Raw genomic sequence first — 16,903 nt, forward strand, 5'->3', positions numbered from 1 at the left:
TGTGAGGCCTATTGAATATCCTTATGTGGTCTCATTGCATTTTAAACCATATTTCACACTAATAAATGAAATTTTATTTGAATCAGTTAATAATAATTAAAAATGAATAATGAAGAATACAATAATAATATAAAAAACTCATATATTATCGGTTTATTAACGTAACATATGAAAACATTTTCCTTGTCTATTGAAGTCCTATGTTTATAAGAATGGTGACATGGCATGTGAATCTTTGTGTTATTAGGAAACTATGCCGAAGAAAGTGAAGATCTTGAGACTCAGCCAAACCTTCTCTCACAAAACTAACAACTTTCACTCACACTTACATTCTTCTCTTTCTCTCTCACACTCTTACTCACATATCTATGGCAGAATCATCATCATCACCATCTTCATCATCATCATCACCCTCCAAACTGTGGAAAGCTACTTTTGCTGTCACTGGAATCATGGTTACACTCGTTACCTATGGCCTCTTGCAGGTTCTATTTTCTATCTTTTCCTTTTTCATCTTCATACCAATTCATTCAGATTTTGGGTTGTTACAAATAAACTACAATGGGTGATAAATGACATTTAACTAACACTTTCGTCTTAAAGTTCATTTTTTTATGACATGCCCTTGTCTGGTTCTAATTAAAGTTGATATTTTTAATTGGACCCATGTCATAAAAATACAAAACATTCATGCCCAATTTCTTTTAAAGGTTCAGTTTTGCACGAGGAGAGAGAAGAAATGAGTAGTATAAGCTAGAAATATTTAATAATACTCTTGGTTGAAGTATTCTAACTTCTTAGGATTTCATGGCTGCTTATCTAACACATGTAGTTAGGTAGACATACCATAACATTTGAGTTATATTTTTTTTTATGTTGGATGTATTTTATGAATAGTAAAGAATATGAAATAAGGGCTAAATAATATGTCACTCTGGTTCCACTAAATGAGTGGAACCAAAGAGAAAAAAGGGCGGCTTGTTGCATGAGGACTCCCACGTAGTAGGGTCTGGAGATGATAGATATGCGTAGTCTTACCCTCGTAAGCGAAGAAGTTGTTTTCAGGATTTGAATCCATGACTTCCAGGTCATATGGCAAGCAAGCTTACCGTGTCAAATGCTACCGAAGTATGAATGGACCAGTACAGATTAGACTAAGCGTATGTTTGTTTTCAAGGTGGGGATGGGGAACGGCATTTGACAGGCTTGTGACGGGGAACTTCTGGGCAAACGTGTGTTTCAGCAGTGCAAGCACCGAAACAAACAAGCACTAAGATTTTACGCTAAACTTCTATGTTAGACATGTAGATTGTGGACTGTTTTGTTTTAGAGACCATCATTTATGTAGTGAGTTATAGATATTTGTTACTTGCAGGAAAAGATCATGAGAGTACCATATGGGGCAGAAAAGGAGTACTTCAAGTATTCCCTCTTTCTTGTTTTCTGTAACCGCATCACAACATCAGCAGTTTCCGCTGGTTTTTTGCTGGTATGTTAAGCAGATATTATATGCAATAACAGTCCCGTGTGCATTTGTAGCTTTGACACATTTTCCGGCGTTTAGTTTCTGCAACCAAACTTCCTTGTAACTGCATTTGTTTAGCCACTCATAAATTTCAATCTTTCTTATAGGCAAGTAGAAAAGCGATCGATCCTGTAGCCCCCATTTATAAGTATTGCCTTGTGTCCGTAACTAACATACTTACTACAACTTGCCAGTATGAGGTAAGCTACTGTATTCTGTGTACTTAAGCTCATAAAAAGTCGATGATATTAATGGTTATAATAAGTTAATGACCATGTTTACTGGAATTATCATATTTTTTTCTCAGGCCCTCAAGTATGTTAGTTTTCCTGTTCAGACTCTTGCGAAGTGTGCGAAAATGATACCAGTTATGGTAGGTCATACTTTAATGCTGTGCCCAATTATATAAACGTCTTTTATTGTGGTTACCAGTTGATTTTTGTAATCAGTATATTATGCTGTCTCCCGTATTTGTCCTTTATCTTTCATTTGTAGCTTATCTTTCATTTTACTTATGATAAAGAATAGTTGTAATCGTTTTATTTTAGTGTTGAATATCGGAGACTTCCATGCTCTCTCTTCTCTCCACAGTCTACACAACAGTGTAATTGGCATCATGAGTCGGCCATTTTCTTTACTTTGTAGTGGAGAAATCATAAGACTAAAAGATGTAACGTAGATAGTATAGTTTTACGATTTGAGCTCAAAATCTTGCAAATGTTCATGTATCCTTAAAACCTGGCTGACCAAGGAGGAAAGTTGCTAGCCTTTGCATATTAACAACGGTAAACTGACCATGACAAGCTAGAATCACATATCCTCTAGAGTCTGTTTTAAATATCTCACCTGTAAATGATTTTAATGTTGATGCGATATTGCGGTCCATTCATGAGATAGAGCATTCATTGAGGCATGGAGTTTTAGTGTGAGTTAAAGAAAGACCGAAGAGGATACTACATTGGTTTGAAAAGTTGCAATGATTTTTTACTTATAAGGCAAGTTGATAAGTAAATCAACTTACAACTTATATTTCAGTATCAATATTTATTCAAAGGACATTCGTTATATTCTTCTCTCCTAGTTCGTTTTTCTTCCATTCTCCATCATATTTTGTTCTTGACTTGATTCCGTGAATCCCATTTCATCTTCCTTTTGTTTTTGTTTGTTAAGATTGATTGTTATCTTGTGTCATTCTAGCGCCTTGAATCTTTATTGCTGGTTTTTCATGTTATGCAGGTCTGGGGTACTCTGATAATGCAGAAGAAATATCATGCACCTGACTATTTATTGGCGTTTTTAGTTACCCTTGGCTGCTCAGTGTTTATTCTATATCCGGTAAATATTTGATCTTCGAACTTCATTATTTTCTAGATTTTTCGTAATTCTGTCTCTATGTGATCCTTTTCTCTCAGAGAGCCGAAATGAATGTCCTGCTAACATATTATCTTTCTTGATATTGGTGTTTTTACTTGCAACCCTGACCAGATTATTATATGCTTATAGCAACCGACACATTACACATGTTTTTGCTTATGTTCCATCTAGCAAGCATAATATAACAAATATTACTTTCTTACACTTCATTGATTCTGCAATTGCTGATATACATTCACCTACAAAATGATGGCAGCATTCTGTAATAAGCTAAAGTATTTCTTGTGTGTTTTCATTCTACAGGTATCGGACATAAATCCGTACAGTAGAGGAAGGGAAAATACAGTTTGGGGTGTTCTGCTGATGACGGGCTACCTTGGGTATCATTACAGAACTTAATAACTCTTCCTGTAATGAGTGGTTTCATGTCTTATATGGGGTGGGGTTAGTCCAAAAATAATACTACCTTACCTCGTTACGTTTGGAGAAAAATAATAATTTGCCTACCTAAAAGTTTGAATATATTCCGAGTTATTATAAAAACTATATTTTTATTGATTTCAACCTGCATAATATAGTTAAAACCTCATTTTGAAACACAATTCATTTCCTTACTTTAGACTCTTGAATGTGTATTACTAAGTTTTTAATTTATCTTTATAAGTGATTCACATAAGAGTCTCTCATTGAATCAGAATCTATTTTTTTGTGCAATAGGTTTGATGGCTTTACAAGCACATTCCAAGATAAATTGTTTAAAGGCTATGACATGGAGATACATAATCAGATATTTTATACTACATTGTGCTCTTGTATTCTTAGCCTGACCGGTACGTTTCAGAAAGTGACAGTTGAATTTTCTGTCGAACTTTGTCATACACATCTTGTCTGGTAATATAATCTAGATTTGTTTGCTAGGATAGTTGAATACAAAGATTTATGTTGGATAAAAATTTCACCTGAAGATTTCATGATAACCTTATTTAATACAATAATGACCCTCAGGAAATTAAGTGAGAACCTTTCTTTTGGTGTTTCTGTTGTTTTTCCAGCTTGCTTCCTTTTTCGTGTATGTCTTCAATTTTTGTCAGGTTTAGTTTTTTTTCATGGCGAGAAATCCATTCTAACATTCGGTATTGTTTCATGTAGGTCTTATTGTACAAGGACATTTAGTACTAGCAGCAGACTTTGTTTATCGCCATCATGATTGTTTCTTTGACATAGCATTGCTTTCGACTGTAAGCAAACTTCCTCGTAGTACTAAAAATATTTTCTCCTTTCGTGTTTGTCTATAATACGAGTTTTAAAGAAAATCTCGCAATCCCTAATACTATAATGTTATTGTTTTTCTTCTTTCTGGCTTAAAAGGCAATTCCTTTTTCTTATCTTCAATTTCACACAAGATATTTGTTAATAATCGAGTTACACAGGTTGCAACAGCTAGCCAATTTTTTATTTCCTACACGATTCGCACTTTTGGTGCTCTAACGTTTGCTACCATAATGACCACAAGACAGGTAACTATTGCATAGAGATAAGTAGTTTCATTATCCCTGCAATTTTGTGTTTTTCCGATGTTATTCGGATTCTATTTTTTGCAGTTGGTGAGCATTATGCTGTCATGTGTGTGGTTTTCTCATCCTCTTAGTTGGGAACAGTGGATTGGAGCTGTAAGACTCACTTTTACCATTTCTATAATGAATTGAATCATCTCATACTTGCAATCTTAGATAACACACTTTCTATATTCCTGCTTGCACTTATTTTGAACCATGTAGATGGATTAAATCTTACATATTAGATGTGTGATGCAAGCATTTCCTTAATGAACATTGTGAGAAGCATAGTAATCATAATACATGTACATTATCAGGTTATTGTCTTTGGCTCTCTTTATGCAAAAAGCTTTTGGAGGAAAGCACCTCAAAAGACAACCACTTCAGCGACGCTTGTTCAAAATGGCGATGCAAATAACTTGAAGGAGAACCCGTGATCGAGACGGAGGTTACCTTTGCTGACCTGACACCTGATACTATCTGACGTGGTGAGGTAGCTTCAATTATACAGAGCTGCACATTCAATATTTAAGATCGCGGATCACTCGATATATAAATGGTGGTTTGACTAAAATCTTGACAGCACCAAGTGCAGCTTAGATTCTCGAATTTCGGTATGATTTTCATAACAAATAGAGGAGTTAAAAGGATCTTAGCCCCTCATTTTTGCACAGGGGAGGTCAATTATAGACTGACAAAAGGCAGAAGAATGTTTATAGATTGAAATATGTACATTGCTTTTGCTCAAGCAAAGTTTGTTTATTTGCTTAGTTTTCAATGAACTTGGAGGGAAATATGGAAGGTTTCTGAATGATAGAATCTTTAAAAAAAAGAAGAGGCATGCCAATTAATATATTTGTTATCATTTGCTTCAATCCAAGTTTCCATGAAAGGTTTGTATTTTGGTTTGGACTGGCTCGTTATAAAAGATACATGACTACTTTCCATGAAAGGTTTCTGTATTTTGTTTAATGATCAAGCTTGTCATAATGTTGTATGCTATTAACATGTTCAAATGGCATATTTTAGAACACATTGCATGTGGAGTATCCATGTCTGGTTTACCCGAGAAGATTGAGTAAACCCTTCATTAAATGCGATACAAAGTGGGATGAGAATGAATTGAAAGATAGATAGTATTGAAATTCAAATGTTTATTCATATTTCTCATGCCGAACATAATTTCATAAAATAAGAAAAATGTGAATAAACAATTTGAAGTGTCAATAATGTCACCATAAAAGGGAAGCTTAGACAAAGGAGTTTAGTACCCCAAAAATTTAATTCTACTCCAACCAAATAAATAAACATGTCCATTACTAGTTAATGTATTACTTGTGCTAGATTGGCATACATTGACATTTACTAGAATAATTTAAGTCCCCTAGCCTTCTCTCCTTTAATTCACAAAACAAACTCCAGATTTGGAAAATCACATAATTAAAGGTCATATCTTACCTACCATAGGATTGTCATTCTCCATATTGCTGGGAAAATTCTAAGAAACATGTTTTTGTACATGACTCTAGTTGATATCCTAAACTACATTGCTGAAATACCCTCACTTTCTCTTAAACATTCCTCTTTACTTTCTGCCCCTTCCCTAACAAACAGGACTCTTTCTTTTTGGTGTTTTTGTTCTTCACAGCTATCCTGATCCATTATCCATTCAGTTAATGTTTACGGAAATAGAATTGCAAAGGAATAGCTGCAGACACTGAATCGTCCATGAACTCATTTAGGCTGCAATGCGTGAAGTCTTTGTAAATCCCATAACACTCTCATGACACCTAACTTTGATTCAGCCTCTGCAAATGAAGTACCTGTGGCTTCTGATGGGTAGGGTAGCCGGAACGCTTTATCAACCTTGAGCTCAGTAGCTTCGACAACGCAGGTCCCTGTTTCGTCCAAGCTCTTCCCATACCAGTTACCGCGCACCTGAAACACCTTTCCATTGCCAACATCCTCTCCTTGTCCACCTATAAGCATTACACTTTTACCTGCCGACTTGCGAATACCAGATTCTTGAGAACCAACATTAACACTTCCAGACAGTGAAGGCTCAGGTGTATCGGCAGAAGCTATTCTCGTGAGACATAAAAGATCTTTTTTTGCATGTGATGCATCACCTGGATCCTTAGCTGTACGAGCTAGTCTAGCTTTTCTGTTGTTCAGCCTGGTATGACAAACATAAAATTCCATTACAAACTAAGTAGCATGGGTATGGGTACAAGTACTAGCATCAATGTGAAACTGGTGAGTATGAAAAAATTCTAAAATTTAAGGTACAAATACAATATAATATATAATATAGAGATATAAAAAAGATAAACAATAGTGATTAAATCATAAGATAAATACAATTGTCATAATGTTTTTAACTACAAGCTTTAACAAATTCCATAAACTCTTACAAGTAAGTCAAAATATACAAAAAAAAACAAGATTTAAAACAAGTGAACTAGTAGTGTATCTTATTTAGAAGGTAAACAAATATCTTAACGAGAAAACTTGGTGCTTTTCATGGATTGGTGACTTGTATTTGGGTGATATTACTACTGCCTTACCATGTGTATTGGGCAGGTACCTAGTGAGTACCAGTACAGGTACGACAACCATTTCAGATTATTCATGCATCATATTACAAATCAATCTGGATAAGAATAAATTGACCTAGATAGCTATGATGTAGATGGAATTGATAAATGAAGGTTTTAAGACAAAATGTGACAATGGCAACTAATTGCATATTATACCAGAGAACAGTAAATTTTAAGCTCAGATCCTTTTGCCCTTTAATCATTTCTTGACACTAAAAATTGTATGAAGTAGAAGATGTGTGGGAAATAAGATCAATATCTAGTAAATTGTAACATTCACCTTCAAGTAAAATCTTAAAGAATATTTCTGTACAAATAGGTAAAGAAACCTTGTTTACATGACACGATAGTAGATGTTATACTACATCATCCTATATGGAAAGAAAGGTAATGTGATGTGTTCTGAATTACTAAATAGGAGCATCAACAATGAGAATTAAACCAACTATATGATAAATTACATAAATCCTCACCAATTTTTAAGCTGTGAAGGCGTAACTTCAGAACCCTGTAAAACAAAAGGAAGGAAAGTCTCAGAAGAAAAATATGTCAATAAAGTATCATCACGAGTTGAGTTTCATTTCACATACATGAGAACTTAGTTTATCAGCCCAAGATTGAAGTGAGGCTGAATTTCGGTGCATATCAGGCTCATCCAAGAGTGCTGTCTCAATCAGTGACACCTGTTTATCATTCATTATATTTCGCTTTCGTTTTCTCCTCTGTACAGTTTCAACCTTTTCATCATCCGGATTTTCTTCTACTCTAGCTTTTTTAAGAAGCTCATTTGATTTTGATAGCTCACCATTATCAGTATGATCCATAACATTCTTTCCCTTAGCAGAACTAGTATCTGATCCACTTGTTTCAATGTTCTGAGCATCCTTGTCCATATCTCTCGCTCCTCCTGATACAGTTTTGCTAGATACACCTTTATCTTCTACCTGATTTTTCCTATTTAGGTCGTTGCCTTGATTTGTGTCTGGAAATGCAGAATTCTCAGACATTCCTTCCTTTAAATTTCCATCCTTTTTAATAAGACTAGTAGGTTCTTTTCTTGTTAAAGGTGATGAGCACTTCCCTGCACTCTGAGCCTCCTACAGTAAATCAAACTTTACTTTTAAGGTCACTATGCTGAGGACAAGCTACATGATAACCAAATAACTCAATTTTATAATTGGTATATTTTGTTAATTAAAGGCATGTCAAGATCTAAAGTAAAGAGTAATCTTAATTACATCTCAATTGGTACACTTCTCTTGACAATTTCAACAAAAATGTAGATATCCAAAGTCATCAAAAAATGTGCCCGGCCAAAAAGAATCCTTGTAAATATGTGACAATGTTCATTGATCTCGAGTTTACAAAACTTAGTCTTATACCAAGATAATAATTCCTCAAATTTGCTATCATGAGTTTTTCCAGCAGAAAGATATTGGCACACACACAAAACATATAATATAAATTAAGAAGTAACATGAGTAGAGGAGGAAAGAAATAGATCACAAATAAACAATATTAACAGCTCAAACTAAACAAGATTTACTTGAGCATGTTTTTCGACAAATCCAGTAGTACATAGTGATTGTAATTCGCCACAAAACACCCTGCAAAAAAGTTACAAATAAAAGTGGTTTATTACCTGACACTAAAGACAGTACAATGCTGGAGCATCAGGCGCTAAATGATAAACAGAAAAATGCTTCATATGGTTAACCAGGGAGTTGAAGTGCAAAATAACAAAATGAAAAAGAGGAAGACAGAAAACATAGTAAACAGGAAAGCACATAAAAAATAACTACAATAAAATGAAACTAGCATAAAACTGAATTTATAAAACTTCCTATTTGCAGCATACATAAAATCACCTAGTATATATCTACATTAATCTCAAGATAGGAAGTTATCATTAGTGCATTGCTTATTCCATTCTGAAAGATAGAAAGTTATCATTAGCGTAGTGCTTATTCAATTTTGTCTTATGTTCCTCTACTTTTTTTATAAAAAAAAGTAAATAGGGCGGATGGCATGTAATTTAAAATTTCAAAACAGCTTTGTTAGGGTTCTAGAAAAACCACACTAGAGAAATACAGAATAACAAACTTCATTACTGAATAATAACTAGAAAGCTCAATTCTGAAGCTGATATTAGTAGTATATCAGTAGAAAAACGCCATGTTCTTGCAGACATTATGAGGGGTCTGCTGTCCTCCCACTGAAATTCCTCCCAACAGAAAGCCCCTCTCCTACATACCCCCTCTCCTCGGTTAGCAACTCCTACTACCATGTTCTGCCACCTGTCCTGCAGGTTATGATCCTGATTTTCACTTTGATTCACATTGCTCTGCTCTTCCTTTTCTTCCTTATCCATGTGAGCCTGCTTCAAATTCTTTCTTCTTCCCTTTTGATTCATAATCTTAGTGATAATGGGCTTGGGTTGGGCAACAAACCTTTTATTGCATAAATATACAAACAAAGCAGGCAGTCATGCATTAACTAGAACATCAACAAGCTAGTAAATGTTAAATATAAACCATGACACGAAGACCACACCCAGGAGAGAATGTCTATTGATTTTTGTCAATCTGTCCGATGGACATGGCATCCTATGATCAGGAATAATCCCTGTCTGCCTCTGGTGTAGACAAAAAGGTCCTCTTTTCAGGAAAGAAAATAAAAACAAAGTATTCTTCCTCAATCAGACAAAAAGCTTCTTTCAATTTTAATCAAATGGCTTACTGGCTTAAGCAGCTGCCCTCGGTACCACTCAAGTATAAGGCGTCTAAAAAATAAAGAGAGGGAAAATAACCTTAAAATCTGAATATCCTCGGCGTTTAAAAAATTTGGAATCAAAGATTCTGCATGACTTAACAATGAGCCTACAAAAGGAAGTTACTTGTAAGAAAGTAGTAATATATCTATCATCATTCGCAAGAACGAGTACATGGAACAATCATTACAGAGATTCTTGCTAGCTGTGGCAGCTTTAGGAGCATCATCAGGAGCAAAAGAACACCCAGGCAGCAAGCTAGACAGATCCATTTGCAAGCACTCCATGACCTTGAGAATGAAAAGGTTCCGTTCCTGCTCTGGGGATTAAAATTTAACCAAAAAATTTGGTAAATGATATGAGGAATACATATATCTGTAAAACAATGAAATTTGGCATGAAAATACACAGGATGTTGAACCTTACCTACACATATGCTGGGAACAAAACAATGAAGATTTGCAAAGAACTTGACAAATAATGATGTCCTATGATGTGCGTAAGAAGCCTTAGGCATGCTGTTAGGAATTAGGTTGAACTCCAAGTTCGTGGTAGTCCTTATATCCAAGGAAGTATTATCCAAAACCCACCCAACAGCAGCAAATATATCATACTCAAGAGTTGCATCTTCCTCTGTCTCTGGGAGAGAAGACGAGCACCAAAAGGATAAAAAATCTCCATGAGAAAGTGAAATTACTGCTGTCAGAACTTTAGTCTGGAATAACATGCAAAGGAAACAGTTAAATTCTGAGAATACAGAACTGATAAATCAAGGAAGAAGAAAAATATAATGAATTTACTACAAATTAAAAAAACACAAAAGCCAAATTTCTTTAGGATCTGAGCACTTCTCTTGACTTGAATGATGCTACTACCAGCTAAAACTATTTTTATGGCACATTAGACATGGAGTCAATAATACTAAAGCAGGTTAACTCAATACTGTGAGAAGCATAGACTTACGAAACAAAGTATCATGTAGGATCGAAAGTTTGAATCATCAGAAAAGATGTCAGCTAGACGCATTGCATTGAGCTGTACAAACCCCATTGGGTGACTTCTGTCAGTATTGAGATGCCTGGGATCTCGTGCAAAAGCAGTCTTCAATAAGTCAAAAACCTACATCATGAGAACGACTTTAAAAGCAAGGATCTGGTACAAAGACATTGACAAGATTAATGGCACAAATGCATACTGCATACCACCATGGAAAAACTTAATTATTTCTTGAAGAACTTGTACTTCCAATCCATATTATATGTTTGTTACCCAGAAATCCAGTCTCAGTTGATGTGTAACATACCATAGATAATAATGAAATGGTGATAAAATGTTGAGGTCAATTTAAATAATTTATAGGCAATAATTTCCACAAGCCAATTAATAGCAGAAGACCATCCAAATAGTGTAGTACTTTATCTTCAACAGTTTGCATTATAAGCCAACATCTGAAAGCTAACCTCCAATGCAACAGATTTAGCCAAATCCAAACTTTGTGATGACCTGGCTACTTCATCAAGATAAGAAATGCTTTCTGCTTCACACAAACTCAGCAGCTGAGTAAAGAATACACCAGCACTATTATTATTAATAATATTAATATAAAGTGCCTCAAATTTAAAAGCTGATATATATAGTAAATTTACCGGTTGGACTTACAATAGACAATATCTTAGCTTTTAGTCTAGATATGGCTGCCTTAATCCTAATTGGAAAAGATGCCTGGATGTGTAGCTTCAAGATGGATTGAGCCAGAAAAAGAATGCTTCCGTTTTCGCAGAGCTTCTGTATGTCAATACAAACACAAGCTTCATGTAGTTCATATATGTATGAAACATTCATCCTATCAATCAAACAAATCAATGAAATAACATCAACCATGTTCAATAGTGTCTATGTTGCAAGTAGCCAGTTTGTCAAATGGAGTCTCTGGCACATAGAACTCCTACTTCCCGTAACAATATTTATCTTTTTGGAGCACCACATTAACTTGGAGTTAGTGAGTTGGTCAGCTTTGAAACCAGGTAACTCGAACAATATGGGAAAAAAGTTCAGAACATGGCATTCGAACCATTTTATTGAAGATATATCAAGCCTAAAAGTATTCAAGTTGGACAGGAAATAATGGGTATATGTTTTTCACATAAATATTGGTAAAGAAGAAGGGTTTTGTTTGTCTATCTTATACAAATGGAAATAAGGACATTATTGTTTGTAGAGCTAATTGTTTAATCAGATAAACTTAACCAGAATCCCCAGGATTGACTTCTCTAAGAAATGTGGTTATCCATAGGATTCTCAATTATTCCTTTTTACAAAATAGACAGAGGAAATATGTGTGTGAACACATCACAGTGAAAGGTTTGACAAGAAAGTGAAGAAAAAGACATAAAGATTATTCACAGATGAGCCCATAAAAAAGTATGTCTCACTTTGCTTTAGAGCTATGATGGATGATGGGTACAACCATCAAACAAAACAACAATTCATGACTGAGCATCTAGATCCACTTTATAAAGAGTGTAGTTCTAAGCTGGAGAAAGCTGAAGCTGTTCAGACAGTATTTTTTTATATGGGGAAATTTAAAAGGGAAAAAGTGATGCAGAGGAAAAGGATGAGGAATCCTCCTTAGAAAAATTAAAAGGAAACAACATATAGTTCTGGGGGTTTTATGATCTTTTCCCTTTTAATATAATATTCATCGCTAATATAAATTTAGAATAATTCACTCTTGACACAAATTTAGGGACACAGTCACCTCTTTGATGTGTTACTTTACTCCAAATTTATAAAGCAAGATTAGTTAGAAAAACCTTATTCTTAAGCAGTCGCTCCTTAAACAACTTTTGTTGACATAATGATTGAAGATATTGCAGAGAAGCTTCACACTGCTGGCAGAGATAATAAACTACTCGCTCAACTGTTAGATTGGGTTCCATGGAAAAATCTTTATCATAAGCAACTAGTGTAATCTCAAGACACCTAACAACCATGCGAACTGATCCAATAGCTGCATCAATGAATATTTCAACCTGTCACAGAATTCACGGTTAAAAAATGAATAGCTGCATTGACTTCTCAAAAAATGTCACAAGAAATGAGATTCTAAATAAAGAATTTAATTCACTGGAAAACAGTCCTAGATGCATGCAGCATGCAGCAAGTAGACTGAAATAAATGCTACTTTTGACACCAAAAACCATTTTTAAAGTGTTCAAAAAGACATAAATTTCAGTTTGACAAGTGATAGTTAAAGAAAAAGGGACTTTATTTAGTCGACATTTTAAAAGCATTTTTTACAAGCTACAACAAATGGGCAGTAACAGAATACATTTTCTGAATCCAGCGACTAAAACATAGGGTACAGATGAGCTTGTACCTTGGGGTGAGCAAGCAAGATATGGACAATATCTTGCCATTGTGTCGATGTAAACCCTGTTAATAGATAAAAATTGCATGCTACAAGAGTTGAACGCACAAGATTCATATGACTAAAAGCACAGTCTTCCTGCAACATAAATGCAGATTTTAATACAGATAGACAATACAGAAGATGATAGTCCCAAAAACAGAATTGAGAAAAACCTGTCTGTAACCACTAAGAATAATTAGCATGTAGAAAACAAGGTCAATCAGCTGTTCCAACACTTTCACATCATCTACATAAATCTGTAATCATATTCCAAATACAAAAATCAGAATCTCTTCAAAATTTCAAAATAAACATGGATAGGATACCCCAACAGGTTATTTTCTGTGAATAAGCAAAATGTACAGGAGTGAACACAACTTCCACAAATTCTACAATGTTTTCTGTGAAAGGAATCAGAAATGAAGATTCCAGGCAGAAATAGAAATACAATGTATATATAGTATATCACCAAATTTACCACTGAATTTACAACCTTCTTTATCTGAAAAGATAGGATATCCAACTACCAATTACAGGCAGTCAATTGCTGGTCAGCAAAGCATTATTCACTACACCATAAATGCTGTCCAAACTTGAGAGGAATTTTAATAAATATTGTTATTCAACATTTAGATAGCATGTCTTCATCACACAAAAAAACAAAGGAAAACACAAGAGAAGCAGAACATACTAATACTAATAGGCATTGCTAATATTAACCTGGTCGACTTTAGAATTGCGGGAGGCTAAGTCACAAAAGGAATGCAATAGTCGAATGCCACATAACAAGTATCTGAAAGTTGCTTCATCTCTATCAGATGATATTAGCACTGCAATAAGGTGCAATGGAAGAGATCGCACAAGCTTTTCCATATCAATCTGTACACAATCACGATTACAAGTAACAGTCTGATAAAACATGAAATAAATTAGCATAACAAATGCTGGGACTGAGAGTCTGAGACAACCTTCAGCAATAATCCTTTTTCCGTAAGGTAGTGAATAGTAAAATTTTCAGAGTCCCTCAATAATTTAGTAAGATCCAAAGAGCTAAGCCTGTGCATTTCCTTCACTGCTTGTATCATGCCTATTTCCTGTAAGCACAGTAATAAAACTTATTCATGCTCCATCCAATCAGAAGGGTAATATGGAGGCAACAGACTTTTCTGGTTCCAAGTTATATTAAGTGGCAAACACTTGCCTGGGCAGCACTGCTTGATGGTTCTTCCTTAGCAATCCTCATTCTTGAAAATTAGTAGGGGAGTCTGAAGAAGCATTCATTAGCGAGATACATCATAAACATGTAGAGACACAAATAGTACAAGTAATTACATGAGGATGACTTGTAGCACAATATAATTGTTAATTTTGCACTGTTAGCCTGTTCACGGCAACAGCACTAGTAAGAGACAGTGACTGATGGCAGAAAGTTGCACCAAGAACAAGCTAGTGTTTCAAAAGAAGAATGTATTGAAAAAACACAAGCATTTAACTCCTCTCTAATTTCTTATCTTGTAAAGTAATTAAACCGAAGTTAGATTTTTCCTAGACGGCATCAGATATACACATTAGAACTCATTCAGAATTAGAAAATATATTCAACTAACCATGTCAACTATTCACGTTCGGAGTTTAAACAGCTTCTCTAAAAAAAATATTTGCTTACTCATTATTCACTAGTTCACTTTTTACAGGTAATTGAACCAAGGGAGGGTGTAGCTAAAAATGCTAATCCAAATAAATCGATAAGTCCCAGAATGCTTAACCCATTGTTATCACGTTTATTAAAGACATACATCTTCAATGACAAAACAGTTTTTTAGTTGATGATCTATGTAAAGGATCTCTGTATCAGAAAACTCTAACATGTATAACTTCTAAGACATGCACCTAAAATCATTAAAACATTACACTGCTAAGACATGCATCTAACATCTAGGGGCAACGATAAGGCTGCTGCCTCCAGGTCACAGGTTCAAAATCCCGTGGAAACATTCTCTCTGGTTGCGGGAGGCCAGGAGCCTCATGCTATGGGCTGCCCTAAAGAGATAATACTGTGTACAGCAATTAGACTTTTCTGATGCCATCTCTCGTGTGATATTAGTCATATATTATATGGTCCTCATAAATTGAACCAATTAGAAATGCAGCTTACTCCGGGTAAAGCAGCCCTATCATTTATTTTATTTTAATAAACCGCATTGAAGGTTATATAATCTCTTAACCAATCTCTAGCACACATTGATGGAAGTCTACAGTTTCCTAACCAAGCAGATTATGCAAAATATTCTTCTTTTGCTTTCAATAAAAGAAGATCATTGAAGAACAAGATAAATACATTCATAATTCTTACCACTTGTTTCCTAATTCAATAACCTCGAGAAAACCTAAATCTTTACAGACTCCCCGTAATCGAACATTACCTAGGTGCTTTAAAACATTCGCAAATTCATTACCAGCAAAGATAGAACATTAACCAGGATGTGAAAAATAGTTTATTTGCAGTATCTTAGTGTGCTATTTTGCAGCAAGAGAAAGACTCTAGACATAGTTGTAATTATTAACGAAAATGAAGAATGAATGAAAACAAAAAACATTTTGAAAAACCAAACATGCCTTAATGAAACAGTAAGATATTACTAATGAAGGTGGATAATGAAAAGTAGAAACATTTTAACAAAGCAAATATATCTAAGTAAAACAGCAGAATCCAGATCAGAAAATGCACAGCATGCTGTTCTTCATTTAATAGCTCAATTTTTACCAACTATATTTCTCATAATATTTAGGGTTTAGAATCGCATGCAGTTTCCACAGCTGTCAAATCAAGATACACCAACAACAACAACAACCAATTAGGTCTCACTAGGTGCGGTCGACTACATGAATCGTCGAATCAAAATAGAATACTAAAATTAGGAAAAAGCAATAATAGATTAAATTTGTTGAACAAGTAGAAGAAACTAACAGCAATATATGAAGTAACTAACTAAAGTGGTGTAGAGAGGGAAAACCTGGAAGTAGAAGAAGAATATAATAATTATTTGAAGAATGCGGAAAAATGAATTAGGTTAAGTTTGAAAGTGAAGTTGATGTGGTGAAATGGAACGTGAGCGGTGAAGTGTTGATGTGATACGGTGCGTTTTGTTTGGAATTGGGAAGAAGAAGAACAAAGGGGAGAGATGAGAAGAAGCAAGTAATTTGAGTAGAGATTATTATATTTATGAAGCCCACACACTAGTCCAATAAATTATGTTACTATATGTACGATAAACTTATGTTTGGTTGAAAAAATATTTTTAAATTAAAAAATTTATAATTTTTTAATCTTGATATAATTTATGTGACCTAATTAGGGTCACAATCTGTAAAATTATGTTGTACAGAACTTTTGGAATGGCCTCAAATTGTTGAATATATTCAATATATTCTAATTGATACATAGAAAACAATATAACTCTCTGGATTATAAGTGATAATAAACCATATAAAAATGGAAAGTTTGATAAGCCCATTTATGAGATTAAAATAGATGAGTTATTTATAGTGGAATAAACTAATTGACCAAATCAAAGGCAATGATTACCACACTTATAAACAAATGATCCAATTAATCCTAATCCAAAATCAAGCATTTAAGAGCAATTACGTTAAGATGTTGAATAT

At 34.4% G+C, this 16,903-nt stretch overlaps 2 protein-coding genes across 3 annotated transcripts; one reads left to right on the forward strand and one right to left on the reverse strand.

Moving 5' to 3' along the window:
• Positions 237 to 5,225, forward strand: LOC109342725 (UDP-galactose/UDP-glucose transporter 5-like). The gene is made up of 11 exons (XM_019580684.1): positions 237 to 485; positions 1,376 to 1,489; positions 1,633 to 1,725; positions 1,833 to 1,898; positions 2,762 to 2,860; positions 3,203 to 3,279; positions 3,617 to 3,729; positions 4,049 to 4,137; positions 4,330 to 4,416; positions 4,501 to 4,569; positions 4,773 to 5,225. Exons 1-11 carry the CDS (start codon positions 369 to 371, stop codon positions 4,890 to 4,892), a joined length of 1,044 nt encoding a protein of 347 aa, XP_019436229.1. The 5' UTR covers positions 237 to 368; the 3' UTR covers positions 4,893 to 5,225.
• On the reverse strand, positions 5,888 to 16,419 carry LOC109342726 (nodulin homeobox). Of its 2 annotated transcripts, none has more exons than XM_019580686.1 (17): positions 16,252 to 16,419; positions 14,439 to 14,502; positions 14,206 to 14,331; positions 13,958 to 14,116; positions 13,411 to 13,494; positions 13,205 to 13,333; positions 12,639 to 12,857; positions 11,485 to 11,610; positions 11,286 to 11,381; positions 10,789 to 10,944; positions 10,252 to 10,540; positions 10,016 to 10,144; positions 9,865 to 9,934; positions 8,602 to 8,662; positions 7,646 to 8,152; positions 7,529 to 7,563; positions 5,888 to 6,631 (listed from the first exon to the last, which is right to left on the reverse strand). In XM_019580686.1, exons 2-17 carry the CDS (start codon positions 14,478 to 14,480, stop codon positions 6,190 to 6,192), a joined length of 2,670 nt encoding a protein of 889 aa, XP_019436231.1. In that variant the 5' UTR covers positions 14,481 to 14,502; positions 16,252 to 16,419; the 3' UTR covers positions 5,888 to 6,189. The 2 variants fall into 2 exon arrangements, with proteins under 2 accessions (XP_019436231.1, XP_019436230.1); XM_019580685.1 differs by lacking the exon at positions 16,252 to 16,419 and adding an exon at positions 15,373 to 15,631 and having other exon boundaries at positions 14,439 to 15,309.

The sequence above is a fragment of the Lupinus angustifolius genome, chromosome LG03 (genome assembly GCF_001865875.1).
Source record: "Lupinus angustifolius cultivar Tanjil chromosome LG03, LupAngTanjil_v1.0, whole genome shotgun sequence".
NCBI classification, from domain to species: domain Eukaryota; kingdom Viridiplantae; phylum Streptophyta; class Magnoliopsida; order Fabales; family Fabaceae; genus Lupinus; species Lupinus angustifolius.

What these genes read in the sequence shown, in the direction of transcription:
- LOC109342725 (XM_019580684.1), top strand. Translation starts at nt 369, where the DNA reads ATGGCAGAATCATCATCATCACCATCTTCATCATCATCATCACCCTCC. An exon ending in TTACCTATGGCCTCTTGCAG is followed by an intron (nt 486 to 1,375) that starts GTTCTATTTTCT and finishes TGTTACTTGCAG; the next exon opens with GAAAAGATCATGAGAGTACC. An exon ending in GGGAACAGTGGATTGGAGCT is followed by an intron (nt 4,570 to 4,772) that starts GTAAGACTCACT and finishes GTACATTATCAG; the next exon opens with GTTATTGTCTTTGGCTCTCT.
- LOC109342726 (XM_019580686.1), bottom strand. Translation starts at nt 14,480, where the DNA reads ATGAGGATTGCTAAGGAAGAACCATCAAGCAGTGCTGCCCAG. An exon ending in TCTTGCTTGCTCACCCCAAG is followed by an intron (nt 12,858 to 13,204) that starts GTACAAGCTCAT and finishes ATTCTGTGACAG; the next exon opens with GTTGAAATATTCATTGATGC. An exon ending in GAGGATATTCAGATTTTAAG is followed by an intron (nt 8,663 to 9,864) that starts GTTATTTTCCCT and finishes ACTTTTTTGCAG; the next exon opens with GGTGTTTTGTGGCGAATTAC.